General features: G+C 48.3%; 1 protein-coding gene across 1 annotated transcript in view; it reads left to right on the plus strand.

Annotated features, from left to right (window-relative positions):
• Window positions 1-1,039: 1,039 nt before the first annotated feature.
• The window catches only part of XDH (xanthine dehydrogenase), a 59,874-nt gene continuing 43,968 nt past the window's right edge, over window positions 1,040-16,945 (plus strand). The window contains exons 1-6 of the mRNA XM_030858013.2: window positions 1,040-1,081; window positions 6,104-6,161; window positions 9,033-9,129; window positions 10,434-10,542; window positions 13,763-13,889; window positions 14,826-14,887. Coding sequence (XP_030713873.2) covers window positions 1,040-1,081; window positions 6,104-6,161; window positions 9,033-9,129; window positions 10,434-10,542; window positions 13,763-13,889; window positions 14,826-14,887 — 495 coding nt within the window. The remainder of the gene's footprint in view (window positions 1,082-6,103; window positions 6,162-9,032; window positions 9,130-10,433; window positions 10,543-13,762; window positions 13,890-14,825; window positions 14,888-16,945) is intronic.

Consider the following 16,945-nt stretch of genomic DNA (forward strand, 5'->3'; position numbering starts at 1 on the left):
AGGGAGTGAGTGAGAGAGTTGGGAGGGGCAGTTGGCCGCTGGACTTTAGAGCTCATTGGTGCTGCCTGGGTGGGTGATATGCATGGGTGTTTAGACCAGGAGTTAATGGAGACTGGATGGGGGAAGGTTTTCAGCTCTGTATTAATTTGGCCTATGCCTATGAGATATGCACATTTTATTTGGTACAGTATTTTGAAATATTTTTATGAGTTATTCTGACAATTTAATCCAGGGTATTTCCCTGAGAGAAACAAAAGGAAAACCTCAAAAGTGGTTTGTTATCAGGATTATTTTTGCTGTGCTTTTGAGAATACATTTGCAATAGTAATAGAAATTTTGGTTGTTTGCTTGTTTACGAAGCACTTCCAAGAATACATCATTTGTCACTCAGCCTTTTGCTCTTGATGTCATTCATTTGCCCATTTACAGGATGAAAATAAGTGCGTTCTGAAAGCGATAAGAGACCTGCTGAGGTCAAATGCAAGATTTTGCGTCTGAATAACTGGACTCTGCCTCTTATGACTCCAGACCCCTCCAAGCTCTGGGAGAATGAGTCCTGCATGTAAGTGCTGAGTCTGGGTTGCTGTAAACCTAAATGGTAAAATGACAAGTGTAGACGCGGAGGGTGTGAATCACCTCTATTGCCGTGACTGTCACTATGACCGTGGCCCTTCCGCCTTCTCCGTCTTCAGCAAGTGGGAGGATGAAGCAGGTTCTGTGAGGGTGGTTCCTAAGACCCACAGTCGTCTGGCACCAGCATCCTCCTTGCTGATATCTGCCTGTGTCTTCCTCTGTGCTCTTCGACACAGGTGTTAGGGGTGTGATTTGCTGTGTGTGATTGCATTTTCCTTGATTATGTAAACGGGTGTCTTTTGCCAAGAACTCACCATGCCCCGAAGCTCTGAGCTTGGTCCCTCCCATCGGCTGACTTCATTTCATTTTTTTGGGAGGCGTATTTTTCAAGTTGCAGAGCAGTAATAACTGGCAGTGCCTCTTGGGCATAAGGTACCTGGAGTTCAGGGACCCCCAACCCGTGACAATGACAGCAGATGAGTTGGTTTTCTTTGTGAATGGCAAAAAGGTAAGCAGAAGCTGACCCTTTCTCTGGTTTCCCTGATCCCCGGGAGGGATGTGTGTCCTCCGGAAAAGACCTGTTCTTGTTCTCTCTCTTTTGTGTTCTCCCTTATTTGTTCGCCTTCTCTCTTTCTCTCTTCCTTCAAAGCTGTCGCTGCATTTGGGGTAACACTGGGGAAAGAAGACCTTCTCAGGGTTAGAACACAGTCAAGATACTCACAGGGTAAAGCAGTGATGGGGAGGGAAGCGAGAAGAAAGGCGTCTGTGAGCTCACCCATGCTCCTTGCCACCTCTTCGCGGTAATAGAGACACTGGCAGGAAGCTGAGAAAGGTGGGCAGGGTTCTAGGTGAGATTGGAGGTCACCTCCATTTCTGTGTTTAATCAAATGTATCCTAAGGCTTTTGTTGCTTTCTTTACTGAGAAAAGGAGCAGGAATGTGTTTTCTTGCTAATCTCAGGGTATAAGATGTACACAGCTTTTTTTTTTTTTTTTTTTTTTTTGCGGTACGCGGGCCTCTCACCTCCGCGGCATGTGGGATCCTCCTGGACCGGGGCACGAACCCGCGTCCCCTGCATCAGCAGGGGGACTCCCAACCACTGCGCCACCAGGGAAGCCCTCAGATGTACACAGCTTTGATTCTGATATTTCATCTGTGTAAATGTTAACAGCTAAGTTGTGTGAGGACGTATACTGACATCTTGTGGCAAGCCACAATTTTTATTTCTTAAAGGGCACGCTTCCCCCCCCCCCACACACACACTTAGTTATACATATACATGCTGCAAACCTCTTACTTTGATAAAAATTGCTCACTTGGATTAACTTCACTGCTGCACAGGGACCTAGGGGAGGTGGGGATGGTAGGGCAGAGGGCGGCCTTATGATAAGGGTACCAGTCCTTGCAGCACCGGAAGGGCGAGCATCTTTGCGGATCTTAATGCAGGTGCAGGGAGAAGAGGGGGCAAGTACATCACCTTGTCTCCACTGTCCACTTGCTCTCCCTACGCAGGTGTTGAGGTGCTTGCATCTGCTTCAGCTCCCTTGTTGGAAAGGAAAGCGACAGTGAAAGGGTAGCATTGGCTGCATTGTGAATGGCCGTGTGCACAGCATGAGTGATGATTATACCCCATCGTCAGAGCAATTTTATTTGTTTTGCAGCATTGGCAATTTTGAGTTGAGAAACTGGGTAACTTTGGAGGCAATTTTCAAGAACTAAAATGCATCTAGTGCTTAAATTGTCAGGATATATTTGGGTGAGTAGCAGGGGAATTCCGTGAGCCGCCACAATGTCAGTGCTCCCAGGACTGTTGGATTCAGTTTGAGTGGTATCACTGGGTGGCCCTGGGAACTGGGGTCAGCTGTGCTCTTCCAGGTGCAGAGCTGTCTCTCTGTGCCAACTTCTTTTCAGGACTGGTCTCTGGTAGCAAACTAAGAGGCAGGGCAAATCTTCCTTGTTGGTGGCTGTTAGACTTGTGGCCAAGAATTCCAACGACTTTGTCACATTCAGCAATTGCATTGTAGAGATTTAAGAAACAGTCGTTGAATTGGCTTTCTCGATCCATTACTTACACAGTGGCATCTTCATGGCATTTTTCTAAGCAATTTTTATATTGGGTGAGCAAACGGATTCAGTGACTTCCAAGGCACAGTCTCACTCTAAGGTTTGATTATTTATTAAGCCATCAGTTCACGTGTGACGGTACAAGCTTCTGTTCTTCTTTGGGGACGGTTTGCTATGATGCACCGGATCTAGAAGCGAGCATTTCAAGGTGAATCTGGTTTGGTGAAAATTGTTTCCCCATGTATTTTATTTTCACCTTAGGAAAGCAATTTAAAATTTGTAGATAGTATCATTACATCAAACCCTACTATCTCTTTTTCGTTTTTTTTTTGCGGTACGCGGGCCTCTCACTGTGGCGGCCTCTCCCGTTGCGGAGCACAGCCTCCGGACGCGCAGGCTCAGTGGCCATGGCTCACGGGCCCGGCCGCTCCGCGGCACGTGGGATCTTCCTGGACCGGGGCACGAACCCGTGTCCCATGCATCGGCAGGTGGACTCCCAACCACTGTGCCACCAGGGAAGCCCAAACCCTACTATCTCTTGAAGCTTCTACTACTACAGGTTTCTGTGATGAATATCAGTGCTTTTAATTTTATAAACACGCAGACTTTTGAGAATCTGCTGGAAAGGTGGTGAGGCAATGCAAGGAGGGATGAGGCGAAAGCAGCGCTATAAAAACTAGACCAAGCGAGGGAATTCCCAGTCAAATAAAGACAGCTGTAAGCTTCTTCCTAATTCTATTCCCAAGATATTCTAGATCTTTTGTTACCAGATATTGTGCAAGGAGGTTACCAAAGAAGCTGTTGGTACTTAGTGACTCACTCTTAAATATGAGCTTCCTACTCTCCCTGTTTCAGACCACTGTCCAGGATTCTGTCTTCACTCACTGTGGTCCTGGAGAGGGTGTAAGATGTCAATGATCAAATACCTCGAGGGCCTTCTGTGGTGGTGACAGGTCTTGGTGATGATGGTTTCCACATCTGATCTAGAGTCAGAGTCGAAGGGAAAGAGCTGCCCAGGATTTTGGTATCACCGTAGTGACCATCCTCTTGAAGGACAGGATTCTTGTTTTTCTGAACAGTCACTCTCTGGTTAGTGGAGATGGTGGCCCCTAGAGGAGTCTGGGAAGATTCGGCGTGTAGGGTGCAGTTGAAGGTGTCCAGGAGTGACCCCCACGAGAAGCAGCAGTCAGTGAGGAGGCAACAGTCACTCACTCACCCACCCACCTACCCATGTCGTCAACATTTACAAGCTCCTCTGAGGCCTGAGCCTATGGGACACATAGGTACTGGAGGAATACAATCCCTAAGACCAGGCAGTTACCATTCAGGAGTTTACGAACTAGTTGGCAAAGTGGACTGTGATTAGGTAAGGTACCATATTCCAAAATGTATTTCAAAGAAAAGTATCCCCACCAGATACTCTTCTTAGATATCCCTAGACCACTTTGTATAGTGTTGGCACATAGTAGGTGCCCAATGAATGTGGACAGAATGAAAGGATGAATATTAAAACCCTGAGAAACCCTCTACTAAAGAAACGTATTTTTCAGACTTTGTACTTTAAAGGTATTTTAAATTTACAAGGAGTTCAAGGAGGGTTGGACCACTTGTGGCCGGGGTGATAGGGAAGTGTTTGGGGTCTTCTAATAAGTCAAGATGCAGGTGAAAGAGGAATGGAATGGCCAAAGGCACAGGAGTTAGAAGGTTTAAGTTGTATTTTCACTGGAGTATGAAGACCAGCTTGGCAGGGAAGCAGGAGGGGAACAGGCTGAAAATGAAGACTGGGGACACATTGAAAAGGGTCTTGAAAGACAGCCTAAGGAACTTGGATGCTACCTTGAATATGTGGGAGGTCACTGAAGGCACTGAGCAGAGAACTGATGGGATGTGATAGAAGGAGAGCAGCAGGGCAGGAGGAAGGGGAGGCAGGAGCCTCTTGGTAAGCTAAGAGGACCTTATTGCCATCTTTGAGAAAGGTAATAAAGACTTTTATTTTGTGCATTTATGATTTAATTTCCAAGAGAAAAGAAACAACTCCTTGTGTGAAATTTATAACCAGGAAAATTTGAACAAGCTGTACCTGTGGGGTGTAATCATAAAAGAAAATTAATTTTATCTTCCACTTTCCTTTCAACTTTATTCAAGGGTAAATTTTGGTAGTTTCATGACCTTCTGGATTACTCTTAGTGAACAAAAAATCCTATGGGCAATTATAAGTTGCCAAACACAGTTTCATTTCAGGACAGAGAGGAGAGGGTAGTGAGAAAGTTCTTATTTATTAGGTGCTGGTGTAGGATGGCTTCCCGCTGCTGGGAACCTTCAACTGCAAGTCTCATGACATGGTGTAGGGGGCTGTTTTCTCAGTCTGGCTGTTCTCCCTCAGCCTCCAGTTTTGGGAGGTCCACTCCACACAGACTCTGATGGAGGTCCCATCACCTCCTGTAGTCAGTCTTCCAGGAATGATTTAAACACCTCCAAGGAAGTTCTGTCTCTCACATATGGCCTGTGCTGGGTCCATGGCACAACAATTTCACATCCTTTGCTCTTCCAAACTCTGGAAGTGCACATCAATCCTTACACTACAATTCTTCCTCAGCTTGTCTGGTAAGACTTTTTCTATCTTTTAGCTAAGCCAGACCACCATATGCCCTGCAGCATGTGAGCTTTACATGGAGGGCTGTAGAAGCCCCTCATGAGGTTGGAGGTGTGAGGCAGATTCCTCCTCCTCCTCCTTTAGGAAGATGTGAGAATCATAGTGCAGGTCTCTCTAAAGAAACTCTTATCACACATTCTCTCCCCTTGATCATCCCAATCACCCGGACCCTTTTAGGCGTGATGATGCATGAGGAGAAGTGAAACAGGTTTTCATAGATTTCCTTTGATGATCTGCATCTGAAACTAGCACCACACCTCATGGACAAACTTTCTGCCTTATTGAACATTCCGTTTGTGGGCCTTTGGTTTGAGATTTCTCCTCCATTTCTAACCTGTGTTAGTGCTGTTGACTGTGATGACCCAACGCACACCACACTCTGTTATGAGCACAGGCCAGCAGACTGGCCATCCACCGCCTGAGTGTCCACCCTCCAGGATGCAAAGCCAGAGGTCTGCATGCCACCGCTCCCAGCTGTCCCTGGCGTTCACAAATGTGCTCCAGCAGCTGGAAATGAAATGACTTGTTCAATTTGAAGGGAACTTTGCCTTGGTCAGCCCAGCACGGCCAGCGCTGTACCTAAGTGCTCTGTGGTGGGTCCAGAGCTGAGCACTAATGCAGAATTTTACAATTGCAGCATGTCCGCAGGTACACGATTTGGCTTGCAGCTGATATGCTCATCTTATAGAATTAAGAAAAACACCTTCGTTTTCATGATACATGTAGCACATCTCCATTAACTCTACAAATTCTTGGGTGAGACGATGACTAAGTATACCTCTGATATAGTTTTCTTTGGTGTTTGCTTTTATAGGTGGTGGAGAAAAATGCAGATCCAGAAACAACCCTTTTGGCCTACCTGAGAAGAAAATGTATCCTGACTTTGGAGCAGGGGCAAGGGAGAGGGGGCACTTGGGGACTCGTTCTCTGGGCCTTACCCCATTTGCTAGTGACTGGTCTGGAGACCGTGAAGTGCAGAGGAAAGAGCACTGGGTTAGGGCTCTGGACCCCTGTGTCTTAGTTGCAACTCTGCCACTTGCCAGCTGTGTGACCTTGGGAAGTCATTTGAGGCTGGTGGGTCTGAAATTCTCAGCTGCCGAGTAAGAATATGGTTCTTGATGTTCTTCAAGTCTCCTGCATTTAAGGTTCTACCCTGGGCCTGTAAAACAAGCAGCTCCAAAATACCCTCCTTAGCTCTGGCAAGCTTCGTGGCCATTCCCCTCCCCCCAGCCCCAGGAGGAGCAGAGCCTGCCTCAGCAGACCTTTGTTAATACGTAAATGGGCTTCCCGGGCAGGGTTTCTAGCTCTGCGAAGGTGGAGAGAAAGTCAGGGGAAGGGGTATTTTTTGGGGAAAATGCTGCCTGAGGTAGGAATCATGTAGAGGCACCATCCACTGTGGGAATGGCAGGCACTGGGAAGCATGGGGTGGGGGACTCCTGAGCAGGGTTGGGGTACTGCTCTGCTCCCAGAGTGGGGAGTGCTTCTGTAAGATCCCCCATCCCTTTTGTCCCTTCCTAGTAGGAAAGTATTCTGAGGCCCTGGAACAATACCAGCAGTAAAGCTAGAATAGGAGCTAACATTAATGGGCACTGACTACCTATGGGTGGAGTTCAAGGTGATTTATGTAGGCTATCTCACTGATTCACAGCGATCCCTTTAACAGAGGAGGAAGCGAGGCTGGATGTGTTAAGGGATACACCTCCCCCTCGTGTGTTCTGGGCAAATGCTGGCAGACCTGGACTGAAGCCGGGAGCCATGCTCTGAACTTCCCACCCACACTGGAAACTCTCTAGGGGTCTGTTGTAGAATGATACTCATCCTGACCTCTGTCTATAAACCCTTGTGGCTCCCAGAGGCAGGGACGTCTGGTGGCTCCTTGCAGTGACATACTTTGGAACAACAAAGGATCGTTTCAGCACCCTCAGAAGCCAGCCTGGAATCCATGGCCTTGCCTCTGGTTCTTTCACCTCCTATCAGATAGTGGCTGGCTCTAGTGTACTTTGTCCTGGATTTTTGACCTGGTGGGGGCAGGTCTGGAGGTTCACAGCACATGGACCTGATGGCGTTTTTTGTAGACCTGGAGTCACTCAGTGGGATCAGGGGACTGCGTGGGACTCCATTTCCAGCCCATCTACCTGGGTGGTCTGGAAAGAGAGGCTCACTCTTAGAGATTGTTGACATCAATTTTAGATTTCTAGTACAGTTTTGAAGACCTGACAGCCTCAGAAATTCCTGATCATAGCAGTTGGCTGGTTTAAAGGCCAAATCTCAAATGAACTCCAAACCTGAAAGTTGGCATGTAAATATGAAGTCCTGGTGGCTTCCTGCTGCCTGTGTTGAGAGTTGATCTGTGGGAGTTCCAGGCAAGAGAGAAGACACTAGCCTTGACTTCTACCCTGGCTTCCAGAAGGATGCCCAGGCTAGCAGAAGACCTCTAGACTACTTTGGGCTGCTTCCATTCGTCCTCACGTGCCCCTAGCGTGGTCTAAACTGCTGATCTCATACGTCCAGACTAGTGAAGAGAATAACTCGAGATCTAGAGATCCCTCCCCAGCTGTGCTTTAAAAGAAGCAGCAGCATGGTGGGGGAGGAGTCAGATGGCCGTGTTCCCTAACACTCAAGGTGACACAAGTGGCTGTCACCTTGCAGGGCGCACATTACATCTTGGGTCTCAGTCTTCCTCCCTTCGTTCCTTCCTTCCTTCCTTCCTTTCCTTCTTTCTTTCTCTCTTTCCCTCTCTCTCTCTCTCTTTCTCTCTCTCTGTCTTCCTTCCTCCCTCCCTCCCTCCTCTCTCTCTCTTTCTCTCTTTCTTTCTTTCACCAATTCCTGCCCTACCTGCTAACCACATTATTATGAAGATCAAACGGGTCCATGGGTATAGCTGCTTTCCAAGTAGAAGATGCTTTATCATTGTTAGTTATTAATTTTATCTTGAAATTAGGGAAGTGACCAGGGATAATAGCCTCAGGTCCTTCCATCTTCAGTAGGAAGATAGATGGCCTGGAGGCCTGTGGGCCTGAGGGAAAAGCAGCGATGGAGCCTGTGTCCCCGGGAAAGAGGCCACCATAACTGCTGTTCTCCAGAATAGCCTATTAGTTAGGCACTTTTCAAGCGCAAAGTATCGGAGATTTTGTCTCCCCCAATATATAAGAGGTGGCTCCAATATTGGTTTCTGACCTCAAAAATATCTTCATTTTAATTTCCATTCACATATCCTATGGGATGGATATTCAGAAGCCCCTGGTCCAGCCCCTGGACTTCATCAATCCAGAAGGTTTGGCGGGGGGATGAGGGAAGCTGAACTCAGCAAGTCCCATGCTGGCTTGAATGGCTTCCTTGCATGACCAGCTGGGGTGATGTGAGGGCTGGCCCACATACTCAGTCTTTGAGGTGCCTGATTTACCTGCCCAGTGAGACCACAGGGTTGGGGGACTGTTAAGACCACACCTAGAAGACCTTGATCCCAAGAAAATCTCCAGGATTAGAGAGCAGTGGAACTCCAGTCCCAGGGGTTGACACATGGGTGCTGGTGCCTTTCCTTTTCTGTACAATGGAATTGGCCTCATTCCCTGATCCCGTCTGAGTGGGAGGCCGTGTGGGTCTGCTGCCTCCCAGGTTGAGGGGCCTGAGCCTGCGTGTGGACGAATGGCTCTTCACTCGAAGCTCAGTGCAGGCATTTCCCAGCAGCCCAACAAAGACTTTGTTTTCTCTGAGTTCATATTCTTTAACCCTTGACCATCCAGTGGGGCTGAGAGGGACAAAGCTGGGCTGCGGAGAAGGCGGCTGTGGGGCCTGCACGGTGATGCTTTCCAAGTATGATCGTCTCCAGGACAAGATCATGTATCCTTTGCCTGCTGGCTGATGGCCTTTGAGGACCGTGAAGCAGGGGTCAGCTTTTGAGTGAGTGTGCGTGTGCGCGTATACATGTAAGCCCCTGTGTTTCTAAGTAGACCTTGGTCATGAAGAGGGACATTATAGAATGATGTCTTAGGAAGTATCTTCCTGGCTTATAAATATATATGGACAAGATTCTGAACTGCTGAAAAAAATCATCTTTTTAAAATTCAGACTTATATCACATCCCATGAAATCCTTCAGTAGGCCTCCATTGCCCCCAAATTAAAGTCCAATCTTTTTGTTCAACATGTGAGGTCCTTCAGTTTTCCCCATCTTTCCTCTCCAGTTTTCTTTCTCTTCACGGGTCCAGCACTCTGTTCATGCAGAAACAATTGTGAACTACCAATGCTCCATGCCCATTCATTTCTTGGTCTTTGCAGAAGCTGTTTCCCATCTTGAATGTCCTTTTCTCAAGGACTTCTCTACCTGGCTATCTCTTACTAGCACTTTAGGACTGGGCAAAATATCACCTCCTCTAGGAAGCCTTCCTTGACCTCCCAAGACTGGGTTAGGTGCCCCTTGTCTCTGCTGGTGCCATGGTGCCCTGTGCATAGCCCTCCTGAAACACTTACCGTAAAATATTTAAATTTCATCTTCACACTGGCTTCTGTTTTCCTGAGTTGAAGGCAAGCTATTAGAAGACAGAGATTCCACCTTATTCACCTTTATTTCCTCAGCCCTCGGCAGGGTGCCTGGCACTTGGTTGGCCTTCAGTAACTGATGTTGTCTGTATGAGTGAATGAGCGATGAATAAAGGGATAGATGTGGGGAAGCTATTTCTAAGGGGTTGGTGTCCCATGCCACCTGGGGATTTCCCCTCCCTCTCCCCACAGAGGAATGGGAGAAATGGAGGTGAGTGAAAGCAGAGAAGCAAAAGTGACAGGAGGTTCTGAAATTGAAGTGGCTAAGGACGGGCCCTGCAGAGAGAGGAGCACACTTTGGGCCTGGAAACTGCCAGAAGCTTCCTCTTGACTCAGCCTCCAGTGTCAGGCTAAGAGGCAGCTGAAAGTGACCCTGGGTCCCGTGCTCCAGCTCAGAGGCCTAGGGCGCACCGGTGTGTGACTCCACAGGACTCTGGAGGGGCTTGGGCGCAGAGTCTTGGGTAGAGAGGTGAGGACACCTGTAGAAAAGAACATAATATAGAGTGAAGAGAAGTGACACAGGCATCACAGATCTCCCAGACCCTGCACCCAGGTCTGCTCTGATGACCTGAGTGGTCGATGGAATGACCTTAATTTGGGTTCCAGTCACTTTTCTGCCAATGCCTGCCTGGCCCCCATTTGCTCCTTGCACCATGTTGCCGTGACAACTGTGGAAGGAATCGGAAGTACCAAGACGAGGCTGCATCCTGTGCAGGTAACCAGAGGCTCTGACCAAGGCTGCAGACTTGCTCTGGGTCGTTGGGCCGAGTGTCACTTCCCGGGCCAAGGTGGCATTCCGACCCAGCCACCTCCCCAGATCCTCGTGGAGGTGAGGGGGTGGCTGTGAGGCAGGGAGTGGAGGCACCCGAGCCTGGAGCTCCCTCCTGTGTCTGGGTGGATGGTGACATTGCATGCCCCATGGGAACCAAGAGGTCAACTGGATCTGGCGGCTGGTAAGTCCAGCTGTGTCAGAGCTGGAGGAGGAGGGGCATGGGGACTTCCTCACCTTGTGCCCGAGCCTGCTTAGGAAGCCCCCTTGCCGTCTCAGACTGAAGATTCCAAATGCTCTGTGCCCCTTGATAAAAAGCCCACCTACTCCCTGCTCCCTCCAGTGGTAATTTCATTGCACCTCTCACCTTTCACCCATGGATCCTACAGACATGGGCTCATTAAAGTGGAGGTTAGCAAGGGCTGAGTCAGAGAACAGAGACACGTGGGTGTCTGACCAGTGCTTTCTCCCTGATGGTACCAGGCACCTGAGGATGAAGCGAAATTGGGAACACTTTGGGGAGGAGTGGGCAGTAGTCTGAGGGGTTTGTGGAGAGAGAAAGGATGCTCGTAGACAAGGTGGAATGGAGCCCATGTGGGAGCAGAGCACAGTGGGAAGGAAAAGCCACTGTTCCTGGTGCTTACGTTTAGGGAAACTGAGGCAGGAGGTCCTTAGGAGATTGCATCGTGGAAGGTGCCTGAGCCAGGCCCTTTTCTTAATCTTCCCTTGACTGTGTCATTCAGATCCTGCCACCCTTGTGCCCCTTATGTGAGTCTGGAGTCAGGATCGCCGGTTATATAATTAGCAAACTAATTATACTATTATATATTATAATTATACTATACAAACTAATTACATATTAGCAAACTACGTATAATTAGCAAACTAATTATACTCCCTGGAGGGAGCATCTTGGGCCAGTCATGTGGGGTCAGAGCGCGGTGGGGTGGTATTGCTTCACTGCCATGTCTTTGCTTCCTAGGCAGGAAAAGGGCAGATTACTGAACTTGTCCAGCCTGCGGCGGATGTGAGAAGATTAATGAGGGCTTGTACTTTTCTTTGAAACATAGATGAAAGAAAGAATGAACCGTTTAAACACAGGGATCGTATCCGTACAATGAGGCGAAAACACTCTCTTTCCGATGGAATAGATCCTTATTCCTGATGTACTTCTTTTGGCTCCAAATAAGCTGTAGATTCCACTTCCTCTTGTCCATTTATGTTTTTCTCTTGGCTTCTACGACACCACACTTCCCTCATTTTCCTCCTACCTCCATGCTTGCACCATGTACAGCTCTTCCTCGGCTCAGTGCCTAATTGCTGCAGCACCCTGGGCTCTGGCCTGGGCCCCATCTCTTCTCCGCCTTCACACTCTCCTGAGGTGAGTTTAATGCCATCTACACGTGAATGCATCATCTTTGTATCTTCAGTTTCGACCTCTCCTCAGAGACCAGACTCCTCTTTCCAGCTGCCCAGTTAAATTGCTAGATGGATGTCTACTCTCAAACTTAACAAAACGCTATTTTCCCCCCAACTTCTTTCTTCCCTGGTCTTCCTCCGTCTGAGTCAGTGGCAAAAGCATCCACCCAATTGCTCAAGATAAAAATCTAGGAGTCACCTATGATTCTTTCTCTGATACACCACACCCAATCCATCCAGAAGTAGTAACTACTCTACCTCCAAACTTTACAATGAAATCTTCATTTTTTTCCTCTGTTTCCCCCATTAATGTTTGGTTCAAGTCACTATCCCCTCTTGCCTAGGCCACTTTAGTGTCCTGTTCCCCTGTTTCTTCTCTTGCCCCTACAGCTATTCCCTGCCCAGCAGCTACAGTGATTCTTTAAAAACACGAATTCGATCATATCAAGCCCTGCTGAAATTCCCCTTAAAGCCCTCTCGTCATCACACCCAGAATAACCATCCGGATCCCTAACCCTGGTTTATGAAGAGCTGCACGGACTGGCTGCTGCCTGTTCCCCCAGCTGACATCCCTTGTCCCAGGATTCCATCCACCCCGGCCTTTCAGCAGCTCTAGCACATCAGACTTTCACACTGTCTGTGCTCAGAGCCTTTGCACTCGCTGTTCCCTCTGCCTGGGATACACCCTTCCCTGCTCCAAATTACGTCATTAAGTTCAACTGGAAGGTCACTTTTTCAGAGTGGCTTTTCTAACCACTCCAAATAGCCACTAGTCAGTCTGGGTCATGTCCTCTTGTACTAATTCTCTACAGTGCACTGACCTCCACCTCAAATTTTCTTCTTTGTTTTTGTCAGTATTTCCCCTACTAGGATATGAGCTTCATGAGACCAGGAACCTCATCTCTCTTCTTCACTCTCTGTCCCCAGTGCCTTTACCACTCCTGGTACATAATAGTTTCTCAGTAAATATCTGTCAAATGAATGACTAGCCATGCTAGGCACTGGGGATACAACATTCTAGCAATTTTACTTAATGTAAGTTCCAAGAGAGATTCCCAGAGATTAAAAAATAGTGTAGATGTGGAGAATCTCCTTGTAATAAAAACCTTGCAGGTTTGAATGAAAATTCTGTGACATTCAGTGCTTTTAGCGAATTCTCTATCACACATTCCCCAATTCTTAAGTCCCCACCCGTTGGACTTCAAGGATTGCCTTCACATAAGAATACAGCAGCATTCTAATTTGGAATAAAATGCATTCATTTGGTTGATTTTGGATTGTGGGGTCGTGTAGTTAGAAGAACCTGACACAGCTCTAGCATTCACCATGTGTGATCTTGCATACATGTCTTAAATCTCTGAGCCGGCTTCCTCCTCTCTCTGTTGAAGGGAATGAAGGGTGAGAAGCCCCTCTGGCTTTAACAGTCGTTGTTCTTTGAGGGGGCTGTCCTATTAATAACTCCCATGGGTTGACTCCTTCCTCTATGCCATGGATGATGTTAAGAGTTTTATGTGAATGATCTCACTGAATCCTCTAAGTGCTAGGATGGTCCTAAACATATAGACAAGGCTTAGTGAGGCTTGGTAACTGGCCAAGGTCACAGCTGGGAAGTGGCAGCACTACGATTTGACTTCACGCGGCCTGCTACCCTACGCTGCCTGTCGACATGGGCTGGCTCCAGCTGAGTCGCGAGGGAGCCTGGGAGGGGTTCTGCAACACAGGTGTCTACGTCATCTGCCCCTTTTAGGAGAGAATCGCCAAAAGCCACGGCTCCCAGTGTGGGTTCTGCACCCCCGGCATCGTCATGAGCATGTACACGCTGCTTCGGAACCAGCCCGAGCCCACTGTTGAGGAGATCGAGGATGCCTTCCAGGGTATGGGCCTTGAGGCAGGGCCTGGGAGGTGGAGTGGCAAGTGGGGCTCTGAGGAGGGCAGGGCAGGGCCAGAGTGGATGCCAGGCGTGGAGTAGGAGTTCCAGGCACCGCCTTTTGAGGGAAAGGCTCAGACCATCCCACCATGTTGGTTACGATTGACTGGAAGGGTGGTGCTTTCTTAATTGGAAGAACACTTGGGTGGTTTGGAGACCTTCTGGGGTCTCCTGCCTTAGTGTTCATCTTCCTGAGGTGTCTTCTGCTCTCACCCCGTGCTAGGATGGGGTAGCCATGAGTGGCCGGAGTGGGAGGAGATCGTCTGGGAAACCGCACAGAAGCTAATGACATGGCGTCTTCCCTTGCTGCTTCCTCAGAGCAGGGTTCTGCAGGGCAAGGGCCACCTATGAGGAAGGACGCCATGACTCTGAGCCTTGAGCAGGGACTGGCTTCCCACTTTGCCTTCTGTGAATGGGCCCAGATGGTTGGGCCTGGTATCTGTTCCTCTGAATTGATTCATTCAATCCATTTTAATGCATCATTTATTCAGTCAGTTATATGAAGTCCTATCATATGTCAGGCACAATACAGGGTACAGGGGACACAGGGATGAAAGACACAGTCCCTCCTCTCAAGGAGGTTGTACTCTGAAGGGGAAGAGAGCTTATAATGTAGTTTGATAAGCTCACTGATAAAGCTATGACTAGGCACCATGGGAGGACTTAGGAGGAGCACCTGATTCAGTCTAGGCATTCTAGCAAGGCTTCCTGGAAGAAGTGGTAGATGTTTTGAAGTCAGGGGTACAAGCAGGAGGAGGGTCATTCCAAGCAAAGAAAATAGAATATGTAAAGAGAGCATTTAACTGAGCTGGGAGCAAAGCCACAAACCCCTTAGCTGCTCCGGGGCCTGCGCTGACACTGCAGCTTTTTCCTTGGCCCACAGGAAACCTGTGCCGTTGTACAGGCTACAGACCCATCCTCCAGGGCTTCCGGACTTTCGCCAAGGTAAGTTGGGGCCCTGGGACAGCAGTGGCCCTGCTCCTGAAGCAGCAATACTCAGGAATCACAGCTGGGAGGGATGCCATGGGCCTCTGGGTTACAGAGAAAAATGATCATGTGGCCAGCTGGCGGGTCCTTCTGCCGCAGGTACCTGGCAAGGGCGTTGGGCTGTGCTGTTCTTATTCTGGGGGTTGGAGGGAGGTGGTGGTTCTCATCAATAGCACAGAGACTTTTCTTCCAGGGAAGGCCTGGAGAACTGGTTACTGGAAGGGGCATGCTGCCTAAGAGCTAATTTCCTCCAGGGCCTTCGGGCTTGGCATCCTTCCTTGGTGACCGGCATGCTCAGCCCCTGGCACAGGTGCTGAACGTGGCATTTAATAACAACCCAGCCTGACTCAGCACTCGAGTCCCTCCTCCTTTCCTGTCCCTGCTGCTTTCTGCAGCTGGCACTCTGCTGGGCTTATGAAACTGCTAATTAGATCTTCACACGGTGTGTGAACCCCTATAGTGTTCATATTCCTCTGCGTGAGAAACCACAGCTGGGGTGTATGGGCATCGGTTACATAAATGCAGACACACACCTGTCATCTGGCAAGGAGGACGGGGGGCTGGCTTCTCCTTTCTTGGCTTAATATCCCCAGATTTTACCTGATTTCCCAGCTGGGTCAAGTTGATTCTGACTCCAATCAAACTGTCTCGTCTCAATTTGATTCTGGGTTAAGGGGAGAGTCACAGACTCCTGTGCCTTTCACTGACTGTTAGAGTTGGTACAGTACATAAAGGAGTATTGTGTCCAAATAGTCCAAAAGGGTGGAGATGGAGATGGAGCCTCTAAGGATGGAAAATGCCACATCCTGGTGAATGCTGTTGATGATGAGGAACCAGGAGGTACGGATTTAAATGAAAATGATTGAAAGCTTAGATTCAGAATCTGCAGACCTGGGTTCAAATCCCATTCCATCACTTAACTGATGCATGATATTGGGCAAATTTCCTTGTTTCTAAAATGGGGATTGTAATAATACCTGCCTTACAGTGCTTGTGGAAAGGACTTCTTGTAAAGCTGTTAGGACAATGCCTGGCACACCTGACATTTTCAGTAAATGGCAACATAAATTATGCTGCTGGTACATTTCTTCCATTACCCATATTTGATCTTCATGTATTGCTTAGGCTTCCCTGAGAACCAGGGATTGTTAATCTTGTGCATGTACTTATTTCATAGGAGGCTTCTCAAAGAAATACAGTCTGACCAGCTCTCCTAGTTTCTCCAGAGAGAAGGGCTTTTGAGTGTAGCTGACAATTATACTCCTTCTGTGGGTCAGAGTTTTATCATCATTTACACAGTTCCTGAGTCTATTGTGACACCATGGGAGGAGGTGAGCTGCACCCCCTTCACTCCAGCTGCCTGGCAGTGTAGAGCAGAGTAGAGCTGGGTCCTCCAAGCAGGCAAGATGACTGGCTCGCAGAAGGTGCTCAGAAGCTCATGCATGTTACTCCTTGGAGGCCCCCAAGGCCTTTATTCAGAGCCTTTTAACTGTTACCTTACACACAGTTCTAAAAAGCTTATCTATCTAGTTTTCATGGCCATAGCACACACTGGAAGAGGGTGAGAAGAGCATGCTGTAGCGAGGCAGCCTGTTCACAGCAGGAAATGACAACATTCACCTAGCAGCAAGGAAGGAAATGGGGGAACCGTAAAAATAAGCCCAGCAGTTTTAGCCTACTGAGAAAAGTGGAAATCTCTCTGGGGAAAAACCCTAGCCTTATCTAACCGCAGTAGGCCTTGAGGGCAGTGACACATTATTGTACGTTACAGTAATTTATGTCATAAACACATCAATGAATTATCAAGGAAAAAGATCTAAGTAAGAAAGCGCTGACACTTTCATTATCTGAATAACACACTTTTGTGAAATATATCCTTCCCCACAAGGACCAGGTGAGGGAGGCTGTTGTCTCACTGTACGCAGGGCCTGGTAATTTTCCACATCACTCCTCCAAAAAGAGAGATGCGAAGAGGCCCTCTCCGTTCTGTCCAGATTCAGAGGGGAAGGGCAAGGT

The sequence above is a fragment of the Globicephala melas genome, chromosome 12 (genome assembly GCF_963455315.2).
Source record: "Globicephala melas chromosome 12, mGloMel1.2, whole genome shotgun sequence".
NCBI classification, from domain to species: domain Eukaryota; kingdom Metazoa; phylum Chordata; class Mammalia; order Artiodactyla; family Delphinidae; genus Globicephala; species Globicephala melas.